This window comes from Oncorhynchus kisutch, linkage group LG28 (genome assembly GCF_002021735.2).
Source record: "Oncorhynchus kisutch isolate 150728-3 linkage group LG28, Okis_V2, whole genome shotgun sequence".
NCBI classification, from domain to species: Eukaryota; Metazoa; Chordata; class Actinopteri; order Salmoniformes; family Salmonidae; genus Oncorhynchus; species Oncorhynchus kisutch.
In genome coordinates, this window is record NC_034201.2 from 2,245,306 (window position 1) to 2,257,562 (window position 12,257).

The 12,257-nt window shown below is 41.3% G+C and overlaps 1 protein-coding gene across 2 annotated transcripts in view; it reads right to left on the reverse strand.

Moving 5' to 3' along the window:
* The window catches only part of LOC109873032 (G protein pathway suppressor 2-like), a 33,493-nt gene extending 23,523 nt beyond the window's left edge, over positions 1 to 9,970 (reverse strand). The window contains exons 1-6 of one of the 2 annotated variants that reach the window (XM_020464526.2): positions 9,448 to 9,970; positions 8,400 to 8,517; positions 2,619 to 2,728; positions 2,412 to 2,524; positions 2,021 to 2,100; positions 1,839 to 1,918 (exon numbers count right to left, since the gene is read on the reverse strand). In XM_020464526.2, coding sequence (XP_020320115.1) covers positions 1,839 to 1,918; positions 2,021 to 2,100; positions 2,412 to 2,524; positions 2,619 to 2,728; positions 8,400 to 8,517; positions 9,448 to 9,507 — 561 coding nt within the window. In that variant the 5' untranslated portion in view covers positions 9,508 to 9,970. Of the gene's footprint in view, positions 1 to 1,838; positions 1,919 to 2,020; positions 2,101 to 2,411; positions 2,525 to 2,618; positions 2,729 to 8,399; positions 8,518 to 9,341 lie in introns of both variants that reach the window. The other variant, XM_020464527.2, reaches the window with a different exon arrangement.
* Between the last annotated feature and the right edge of the window lie 2,287 nt (positions 9,971 to 12,257).

The following is a 12,257-nucleotide window of genomic DNA, read 5'->3' on the forward strand; positions in this document are numbered from 1 at the left end:
ATTCACTGTACTGGAATTGCATATATTATATAGTTATTACATTACATTCAAGCCTGAACTAAATGAATTATAGAACAATTAGGTACAACAACTAGGGCATCTTGTGTCCCCAGTCATTCCTCAAGTCACTGAAGTCCTAATTATAATCGACAAGAACAAGTGCCTGCTGCATACACTAACTAAGGTGCTTGAGGCCAAACCCTAAGAACCCCATTTCTACACTGAACCAAAAGATAAACGCAACATTTAACAGTTTCAAAGATTTCACTGAGTTACAGGTCATATAAGGAAATCAGTCAATTGAAATAAATTCATTAGACCCTAATCTATGGATTACACATGGACTGGAAATACAGCCACACTCTCCTTGTGGCTATCAAAAACATGGAGAACCGGTATATACAACATAAACGATCAAATAAAATAAAACCTCTTATTTCCTTTTCAAAACATACACACACTCCTTCACTCAAACGCTCATGCACACATACACATCGCAGTGATAAGTCTTCCATGAATGGAGTAATGTCACAATGCCTGTGGGCTTCAAGTATGTACACTGTTTACAGATGTGTTGGGGCGTGGATCTGAAAACCAGTCAGTATCTCATGTGACCACTATTTGTCTCATGCGGCGCAACACATCTCCTTTGCATAGTGTTGATCAGGCTGTTGATTGTGGCCTGTGGAATGTTGTCCCGCTCTTCTTCAATGGCTGTGCGAAGTTACTGGATATTGGCGGGAACTGGAACCCACTGTCATACACGTTGATACAGAGCATCCCAAAAATGCTCAATGTGTGACATGTCTGTGCAGGCCTCGGAACAACTGGGACATATTCAGCTTCAGCTTCCAGGAGTGTGTACAGATCCTTGCGACATGGGGCTATGCATTTTCATGCTAAAACTTCAGGTGATAGCAGGGCATGAACGGCACGACAATGGGCCTCAGGATCTTGTCACGGTATCTCTGCATTCAAATTGACATCGATAAAATGCAATTGTGTTCGTTGTTAGAAGTTTATGCCTGCCCATTCCATAACACCACCTCCACCATGGGGCACTCGGTTTACAATGTTGACATCAGGAAACCGCTCACCCACACGACACCATACACATTGTCTGCTATCTGCCCAGTACAGTTAAATGCGGGATTCATCCACTTCTCCAGCATGCCAGTGGACATCGAACGTCAGCATATGCCCACTGAACTCGGTTACAACACCAAACTGCAGTCAGGTGAAGACCCTGGTAAGGATGACGAGCTCGCAATTGAGCTTCCCTGAGACAGTTTATGACAGTTTGTGCAGAAATTCTTTGGCTGTGCAAACCCAGTTTCATCAGCTGTCTGGGTGGCTGGTCCCAGATGATCCCGCAGGTGAAGGCGGCAGATGTGGAGGTCCTGGGCTGGCGTGGTTACACGTGGTCTGCCAAATTCTCAAAAACGATGTTGGAGGCAGCTTATGGAAGAGAAATTAATATTAAATTCTCTGGCAACAGCTCTGGTGAACATTCTTGCAGTTGGCACACTCCCTCAACTTGAGACATCTGTGACATTGTGTTTTGTAACAAAACCTTACATTGTACCCAGCCCAAGGTGCACCTGTGTAATGATCATCCTTTTCAATCAGCTTCTTAATATGCCACAGCTGTCAGGTGGATGGATTATTTTGGCAAAGGAGAAACACTCACTAACAGGGATGTAAACAAATTTGTGCACAAAATAGAGAGAAATATGCTTTTTGTGCATATGGAACATTTCTGGGATCTTTTATTTCAGGTCATGAAACATGGGACCAACACTTTACATGCGTTTATATTAAGAAGTCTGCTCACTCACCGGAAGGACAGGGGACTGGAAGAGCTGTTTACTGCGTTCTCCTAGCAGGGCAGCAGAGCGGCCGTGACTCACTTGACCCGCTGATCATTGATATAGAGAGGAAGGAGACAGAGAGAAAGATAATACACCGTTTGTGTGTATTAACTATCAAACTTGTGATACATAAAATCTATGTGAATTACCTTGCATGCTGAGCAGGTGTTGTCCTGAGTGGATAGCCATGCTGGGCTGGTACGTAGATGATGTCAGGGTTGTCATATCACTACAAGAAAACAATTATGTCCATAGTCACACACTAGCAGTCAGTAGTAACAATGTGTGTATGTGTATGGTAACAATGTTAACGCTAATCTATCAGCAAATAGGACTGAATCTCACATCAAAAGCCAATCACCTAAGTAGGTTGCTGTTGAATGTGGGGATGTGTTGGCCTGGTGGTCCCAGATATGTATGCGCTGTCACACCATAGATGTGGTCAAGACAGCACATACAGATCTGGAACCACAAGGCTGAGGATAAGTGATGTTTGTAAGACCTCCAGAATGTTCATTCAAGAGCCGGTAGAGCCTTTACCTCTGTTCTTTCCTCCGTCTCTTCTCCTCCTCATGGAGCACTTTCTTCAACTGGAGGAAGAGCTGGTGTTTCTCCTCTTGTAGCCCTTGTAGCTTCTCCCCCATCTTCATGATCTAAGGCAGAGCGAGAGGGACAAACAAAGAGGAGTTGAATAAAAGAAATAGAAAGAAGCAGGCACTGGCCAATGTAAAAATCTCAATAACGCACCTGCTCTTTTGTCTCATCTAAAGACATTCTCTCCTCCACCTCTTTCTTCCTCTTCCTTTCTTCCTCCTCCTTCTGCTTCTGCTCCATCATTTTGTCTACTTCTTCCTCCTCTGTGACACAAGGTTTGATGAGGGGGTTTACAGGACAGGAGTTGGTATCAATGACCACGTTCACATGAACACCAATATCCTGTTATTATTCGGGATACTCAAGTATTTTGCTTTTGAGTTGGCGCACAAACATCATATCCCGTTTACAAAAGCTTGTAACCCAGTTATGAAAAACCCAGATAAGATGCCTGGTATATGCTCATCTAAGATGGGATACTGTGGAATGTAAACATCTAACCCTGTTTACTGTTATATTTGCTGTCTGTGCAGGCTTAGTTTTGCATATCATGGGTGTTGTGTGATGTTTTCATCGGATTGCCAAACAATTCACTTCAAAAAGTAGCATACCTGAGCAGTTCAATCCACCATAATAACTTAGCCTATTATAATGAATTTACTACTGGCTACTTTAACCCCTAATTTAGACAATTCTGATTATAATTCCCGAAATCTGGTAGGCCATATTATAATTTCAGAAATTTGGTAGGCCATTTGTCATAACTTTTTGCCCCAGAAGACTAACTGAATGTAGTGCTCACCAGAATGTCTTACATTGACAGAATTAATGAATTAGTAATCTAGTCAACTCTTTTGGGATAGGGGGCAGCATTTTCCCTTTTGGATGAATAGTGTGCCCAGAGTAAACTGCCTTCTACTCTGTCCCAGATGCTAATATATGCATAGTATTATTAGTATTGGATAGAAAACACTCAGAAGTTTCTAAAACTGTTTGAATGATGTCTGTGAGTATAACAGAACTCTTATGGCGGGTGAAAACCTGAGAAAAATCCAACCAGGAAGTGGGACATTGAGGTTTGTAGTTTTTCAAAGCTTGGCCTACCGAATACACAGTGTCTATGGAGTCAAGTTGCACTTCCTACGGCTTCCACTAGATGTCAACCGTCTTTAGAAACTTGAATGAGGATTCTACTATAAAAGGACGAGCTCAGGAGACCTGTTTGAGTCAGTGGTCTGGCAGAGTGTCTGGCAGAGGAATTCTCCGGTTGGAACATTATTGTTTTATGTTAAAAACATCCTAAAGATTGATTCCATACATCGTTTGACTTGTTTCTACGACGTGTAACAGAACTCGAGTTTTTGTCTGGACGAAGAGCTCACGCCTCATGAAGATGGATTACTGGGCTGAACACGCTAACAACAAGTGGCTATTTGGCCATAAATTATGGACTTTATGGAACAAAAGTCATTTATTGTGAACTGGGATTCATGGGAGTGCCTTCTGATGAAGATCATCAAAGGTTATTTCTAACTTCTGTTAACTCCAAAATGGCGGATATTTCTCTGGCTGGATTGGGCTCCGAGCACCGTTCTCAGATTTTGCTTTTTCCGTAAAGTTTTTAAAAAATCTGACACAGTGGTTGCATTAAGGAGAAGTCTGTCTTTAATTCTGTGAATAACACTTGTATCTTTTATCAATGTTTATTATGAGTATTTCTGCAAAATCACCAGATGTTTTGGAATCAAAACATTGCTGCACGTAACGCGCCAATGTAAACTGAGATTTTTGGATATAAATATTCACATTATCGAACAAAACATACATGTTTTCTGTAACATGATGTCCTATGAGTGTCATCTGATGAAGATCATCAAAGGTTAGTGATTAATTTTATCTATATTTCTGCTTTTTGTGACTCCTATCTTTGACTGGAAAATGGCTGTGTTTTTTTGACTTGGCTATGACCTAACATAATCATATGTTGTGCTTTCGCTGTAAAGCATTTCTGAAATCGGAAATGATGGGTAGATTAACAAGATGTTTCTTTCATTTGCTGTATTGGACTTGTTAATGTGTGAAAGTTAAATATTTCAACAACAACTTTTTATTTTATTTCACGCGCTGCCTTTTCAGCGGAATGTTGTCAAGGGGTTCCGCCTGCCCTAGTAAGGTTAACACCAGTAAAGTTGTCTGTCTTGTTTAGGGACCAGGGAGAAAACACAATAACTCCAAAACAGTAGAAAGACTTGTCCTGTGTGAAATCGAATCAAATTTTAGTCACATGCGCAGAATACAACAGGTGAAGCCTTTACAGTGAAATGCTTACTTACGAGCCCCTAAACAACAATGCAGTTTTTTTTTTAAATGGATAGAATAAAGAAATAAAAGTAACAAGTGATTAAAGAGCAGCAGTAAAGTTGGTTGAGGTAGTTGAGGTAATATGTAAATGTAGGTAGAGTTATTAAAGTGACTATGCAAAGATGATAACAAAGAGCAGCAGTGACGTAAAAGATGGGGGGCAATCAAATAGTCTGAGTGGCCATTTGATTAGGTGTTCAGGAATCTTAAGGCTTGGGGGTAGAGGCGGTTTAGAAGCCTCTCGGGCCCAGACTTGGCACTCAGATAGTCTATGACTATGGTGGCTAGAGTCATTGACAATTTTTAGGGCCTTCCTCTGACACCGCCTGGTATAGAAGTCCTGGATGGCAGGAAGCTTGGCCCCAGTGATGTAGTGGGCCGATCGCACTACTCTCTGTAGTGTCTTGCGGACGGAGGCCGAGCAGTTGCCATACCAGGCAGTGGTGCAACCAGTCAGAATGCTCTCGATGTTACAGTTGTGGAACATTTTGAGGAGCTGAGGACCCACGCCAATTTTTTTCAGTCTTCTGAGGGGGAATAGGTTTTGTCATGCCCTCTTCACTAACATGGACCATGTTAGTTTGTTGGGGATGTGGACACCAAGGAACTTGAAGCTCTCAACTTGCTCCACTGCCGCACCGTCGATGAGAATGGGGGAGTGCTCAGTCCTATTTTTCCTGTAGTCCACAATCATCTCCTTTGTCTTGATCACATTGAGGGAGAGGTTGTTGTTCTTGCACCAAATGGCCAGGTCTCTGACCTCCTCCCTATAGGCGGTCTCGTCATTGATCAGGCCTACCACTGTTGTGTCATCGGAAAACTTGATGATGGTGTTGGAGTCGTGCTTGGCCATGTAGTCATGAGTGAATGGGGAGTACAGGAGAGGACTGAGCACGCACCCTTGAGGAGCCCCTGTGTTGTTACCTACCCTTACCACCTGGGGGTGGCCCGTCAGGAAGTCCAGGATCTAGTTCCAGAGGGAGGTGTTTAGTCCCAGGGTCCTTAGCATATCGATGAGCTTTGAGGGCACTACGTTCTTGAACGCTGAGCTGTTGTCAATGAATAGCATCCTCACATAAGTGTTCCTTTTGTCCAGGTGGGAAAGGGCAGTGTGGAGTGCAATAGAGACAGCATCATCTGTGGATCTGTTGGGGCGGTATGCAAATTGGAGTGGGTCTAGGGTTTCTGGGAGAATGGTGTTGACGTGAGCCATGACCAGCCTTTCAAAGCCTTGTGAATGTTGACCTGTTAAAAGGTCTTACTCAAATTGGCTGCGGCGAGCGTGATCAGTCTTCCAGAACAGTTGGTGCTCTCATGCACGTTTCAGTGTTATTTGCCTCGAAGTGAGCATAGAAGTAGTTTAGCTCGTCTGGTAGGCTCGTATCACTGGGCAGCTCTCGGTGGTACTTCCCTTTATAGTCTAATGGTTTGCAAGCCCTGCCACATCCGACGAGTGTCAAAGCCAGTGTAGTATGATTCGATCTTAGTCCTGTATTGACACTTTGCCTGTTTGATGGTTCGTTGGAGGGCATAGCGGGATGTCTAATAAGCTTGCGGGTTAGAGTCCCAATCCTTGAAAGCGGCAGCTCTAGCCTTTAGCTCAGTGAGGATGTTGCCTGTAATCCATGGCTTCTTGTTGGGGTATGTACGTACGGTCACTGTGGGGACGACGTCATCAATGCACTTATTGATGAAGCCAGTGACTTAAAGTCCCCAGCTACTAGAAGCGCCGCCTCTGGTTAAGCATTTTCTTGTTTGCTTATTGCGTAATACCACTCATTCAATGCGGTCTTTAGTGCCAGCTTCTGACTGAGGTAGTATGTAAACAGCTATGAAAAATACAGATGAAAACTCTAGGTATGTCGTGTGGTCTACAGTTTATCATGAGATACTCTACCTCAGGCGAGCAATAGCTCAAAACTTCCTTAGATATCGTGCACCAGCTGTTATTTACAAAAATACATAGTCTTCCGCCCCTTGTCTTACCAGACACCGCTGTTCTATCCTGCCGGTGCAGCATAGAACCAGCCAGCTGTATGTTGGTGTCGATAAAATATTACAGTTTTGAATGTCCCATTGGTAGTTTAATCTTCCGCATAGGTCATATATTTTATTGTCCAAAGATCACATGTTAGCTAACAGAATGGAAAGAAGTGGGGGTTTATTTCAATCATCTACAAATTCTCAGAAGGCAGCTCGCCCTTCAGACAAATTTTCTTAGCCTGCTCTTCACGCAAATTATGGGGATCTGGGCCTGTTCCCGAGAACGTATACCTTTAGCGTTGGCCTTGTCAGACTCGTTAAAGGGAAAAATGGATTCTACCAGTCCGTTGTGAGTAATTGCTGTCCTGATGTCCAGAAGTTATTTTCGGTCATAAAAGACGAGACTGTAGCGGCAACATTATGTACAAAATACGTTTTTTTTTTTTTTTACAATCGGCTGGGGGGCACATAAAACGTCTGCCTTCTTCTTGCACATCATCTTACCAAATGTCTAGGGTCATCAGTTTGACTGGTTTTAAGGAAATGAAAAGCTGAGAAAATGACATTTTTCTGATAAGACTTCAGCTCCTCTTGGGTACATATTTTATGTGGTTGAAATACTGTGCATAACAGTGTCAAAGATAACACATTATACATGTATTCACATTTTATCAAGAGACGCAGAAAGAAAGAAATCTAATTTCTCCACTCCTTGTCCCCAGACAAGATTCACATTGCTCTATTGCCCTCAGCTATGTTTAAACTGTTGTGGTCCATGTTGCTGTTATCTAGTGTACTATAAAATAGATGGCTCTCCTATTCCACTTTGCCCAGTTATATTCAAGGTTAGAACTACCTTTCTAGGGGTTCTGATGCTTCTAGCCTTGATATGCATTTTTGATAACACATCTACAGTATTTCACTTTTTCATGTGTATAGTATTGCATACTAGGTGTTGTCCAATTAATTATGTAACCACTCCCTCTTCAAATTAGGGTTGATTGAAAAAGATGTTCAAAAGAGGACATGTATTATACCTTTGTACTCCCTGACGAAGGCCATGCAGCCAAAACACAGAGTTTTAAAACTTTGTTTCCATTGAACATGCCACACAAATGAAGGCATTTTAATGAATCATATTAAAGAGTACCTTGGTCTTCCTAGCTTTTTGATGACCAGTTTACCCCTTTTACAAAAGAGCACCTTCTGTCTACCAAAATCTACTATTGTGTACCTCAGCAGCACTTCCCTTACTTTTTTTATATATAGAAAATCTGTCACCGAAAGAAATGAATCATTCTGCAGGTGTTAATATTATACTATGTTACATGTGAGAGGTTATAGGACTACAGTCAGTGCCCATATCACAGTTACTATTCAATTTAACCCATATGAACTTAAGTTAGGAATATCCTGTTTATTCATGAGAATAGGGATACTCAGGATATCAAATGTAAACAGCTTATCCCGATTAAGACCTTAAGCGGGATATGAGCCACTATCCGGAAAACGGTGTGCATGTAAACATAGGCAGTAACTTTTTTGAGTTTGCAAACTCCCAGTGTCATTGGGTAGAGTGTTCTTTCTTACCTTGTCTCTTGCGGTCTCGCTCCCGCATGATGTGCTTGTGCAGGGCGCGTGCCATGGCATTGGACAGTTTGGGCCTCTCTAATAGAGCAGGCATAATGGTAGGGATTGGTGGGGCCAGCTAAGGACAGAGACACAGGAAGAAAGTGAGCCCACAAATCATCACTGACATTGCTAACATATGTTTACATCTAATTGCCTACCACAGTCCTTCATTAATCAAACCACAATACATGACTCAATCAGGCTGTTATAAATTCCCTAATAAGTAAATCACCACACCATAAATGTAAATCTAAACTATAATAATCTATTAAATTAGCAAACGAGCTATGTCTGAAGCCAGCTACAATATGACTGACTAGCTGAAATGTCAGCAGCAGATTCTAGCTACTGTACTTAAATATGGTAGCCAATGTCGAGAATGTGATCATGATTTTGTGATTCGACAGTTTTGTGGCAACGTTATACAATATAAGTACGTAATATTACAAAATCATGATCACATCCTCGACATAGGCTACCATATTTAAGAATGATAACGACAAAACTAACAGTATAATCAAGAATAAACTACAGGCTAAATTGTATTACTAACTGGCTAATAAATCGTTAATATAGCTAGCCAAGTTAGCTAGCTAGCTTTTAACGCCGACTTGCTTGTTGACTAATTGCACAATGGTAATCTCACACTAGCAGTTTAGCATTAACTAGCTAACGTTAACTTGGTGACTTATTTAAATCAATCTGACTACTTTGAAATCACACACGGGAAGCCTGACTCTATAGCGAGCTAACGTTAGCTAGATAGCAACGCTATCTAAAAACATCAAGAATGTACAGTTTAGCAAGCGAACGTTGTGTCTAGTTAAACGACACATCCTCGCATATCTAGCTAGCGAATAGTCTTGCAATAATATTGCGTGGAATCCTTTCAAAACGCACTTTTATCCGTGCCAGAAAATATGTCTTTGTTAGTCTGGTTTGCAGATAAAATATTATAAAAGCCCAACGTTAACACTACAGCTGATACTGTTGGGTGTGACGTTACCGAGTTTCTGAATGTTGCCAAAATCAACAACAAAAAAGCAGAGGAAATGTGAAACTTCATGCGTCAACTACAGCCAGAAATAATCATTCTTCTTCTTCTTTGTCGTAGTCTTCTTCTTCTTCGGTGGAGTTTAACGGCGGTTGGCATCCAATTTGTTGCGTTACCGCCCCAAATGAGCTATAGTATAAATCCGTTACACTTTGTGATACAAAATGGGTCAAATTCAATACAAAATGTTTTTTCATTATCTTACTAACCCTACACTCATTAAAACCCACCACGTTATTCCACTACTTTAACCCCATCTGATCCTACCCCAGGCCAATGACCTGAGAGGTCGGGACACTACCACTCAACACATTCTGTAACTCTTCTTTAGTCAAATCTCGTATCCTCAAGTATTTCTCTGCAGATGGCACCACAACATCCATTTTCTGTGATTTACGTTAAATCACAGCAGTACAGTTGATAACCATTGCTATGAACGCTAAGTAGCCAACCTTACTAAAACATAGATCACTCATTGGCCTATCCATCTGTTCTGGCGCAGATCTACTATTCACACGAATCCTCTCAGAATCCCTCACTCTTGATCCACCTTCCTGTACCTTCTTCACTGCGTCAGAATACAACATTTTCTGCACTACTCTGACCCTGGCCACCTCAACCTGCCTCTCTCGCACCGGACACCTCCGATCCCCAGCAACATGTACACCCCTACAGTTGACACAACTTTTCCCGGCGAAACTACACATTCCTCTGTCCCACACCTTCAAATCTCCTGTAACAGCATAACTTATATATCCTAACATTACATTGCCAGGTAAAGACTGAATCAAAGCTCAAAAGAACAGACTGTGTCATCTCTGTTTCACCACACTCCCCACTGGATCTGCGTCGCGCCAAACCGCGAGCGTCACAGACACCAGGAATCGTAATATATTTAGGCCTACTGTAAATTTAAAAAAAAAAAAAAAAAAAAATGTAGGCCTACTGTGTTGATAAGGCAAATTGGGTTTATAAGAAAATAATGACTTTTTGTTGATAAGGAGTTGATAACGTACTGTCGAAAGCAGGTAGGTAATATTATTTACTATGTCGATAAGGGAATAAGCTAGTGTACAAAAATAACGTAATTTGATGTGCTAGTATAATTTATTTCATGTTTGAATTACATTTCAAATGAAAATATACACACGTGGTGCTGTAGGATATATACATATTTTACATTGTAAGACGATGCCCTTGTGTGCTGGAGCTATGGGTTTATTTTTCCACTGTCACTAGGCCTTCACACTCGAACTGAATTGAATAGGGGATGCATAACTACTTTTCACTGAAGAAGGGAACGAGGTACGACGTTCAACTTCGATCGAAGACCTTCAAATCATGCCTGACAAGACCAATGAAATCATAACGGTATCCTAATATAGTGTGAATACGGGAGTAGCCTATTCTACAATAATGTAACGGCATGTGCTTGTATTATTTATCTAATTGATAAATAAAATAGTTCATGTGGATGGTACGCACTTCATTCAATGATTACGGTATTGGACAAGGTAGATACAGGAGTAGCCTATAGTCTACAGTAATAATGTCATTGAATCTGCTATATTATAATTTATTTAATTGATGAATTCACTTGTAAATGGGGATGGGTAGGCTACCTCATTCAGTGAGTACTGAATGTCTTGCTATCTCTGGAAGTATGTTAATAAAAGCTTTTCAGCTGTTGAGCTAAGGCAAGGTCAAAATAATTTCTAAATCTATTTTTATTTTAGTCAAGAAGTGATGAGCCAGAGCAACCAATCAGCATCACTGTGGATGTTCTCCCCCACCACCCACACTGCTCTCCCACCACAAGCAACCACATCCTATTCTCCTGTTCAATTCATTTGCCGCCACACTGAAAAGGACTGTACATACGTACCTCTGTGCCCATCTCATTGTAGCATGATCCATCCAAGGCCAAAGCTGGACGCCTAAAACGTGAGAAATGTAAACAAGATGCGACTGTAGTGCGTGTGTGTGTGTGTGTGTATGGATGGAGTTCCAAGAAAATACATGAGAAGATGGCAAAAGAGCTAGCGATGAGAGTGAGAGCATACAGTATGAAAATAAAGACCCCTTTGGATCTAAAATGAGTGTGGGATGCCCTCTTGTGTCTCTTTTGTGTCTGTTTGGGGACACTACAGTCTTCTTAGAACACTGCTATTTAAGTCTGAGCAGAGGTTGACAAAAAACTTCAAAGGTGGTGGTACTATGTTGCGTGTTATCTTGAATACCAGGCAGATGTGTGAGTATAGAATGAAATGGTGTAAACTTAATAGGCTAAACTTGTTGAGTACACTCTTTTGAGAAAGGGGTTCCAACAGGGTTCTTTGGCTGTCAGCAAAGGAGAACACTTTTTGGTTCTTCCATGTAGAACCCTCTGTGGAATAGAGCCCAAAAGGGTTCTAGAAGGGGTTCTACCTGGAATCATAAAGGGTTATCCTATTAGGGCAGCGGAAAAATCCTTTTAGTTTGTAGATAGCACCTTTTTATCTGAGTGTAGGCCTATATTAAAATAAATTGTATTGGTCACATACACTTGTTTAGAAGATGTTATTGCGGGTGTAGCGAAATGCTTGTGTTTCTAGCTCCAACAGTGCAGTAATATCTAACAATTTCACAACAATACACATAATACACACATATCTAATGTAAAGGAATTAAGAATATATAGATATTTGGACGAGCAATGTCAGAGCGCCATAGATTAAGACACAGTAGAATAGAATACAGTTTATACAGTGGGGCAAAAAAGT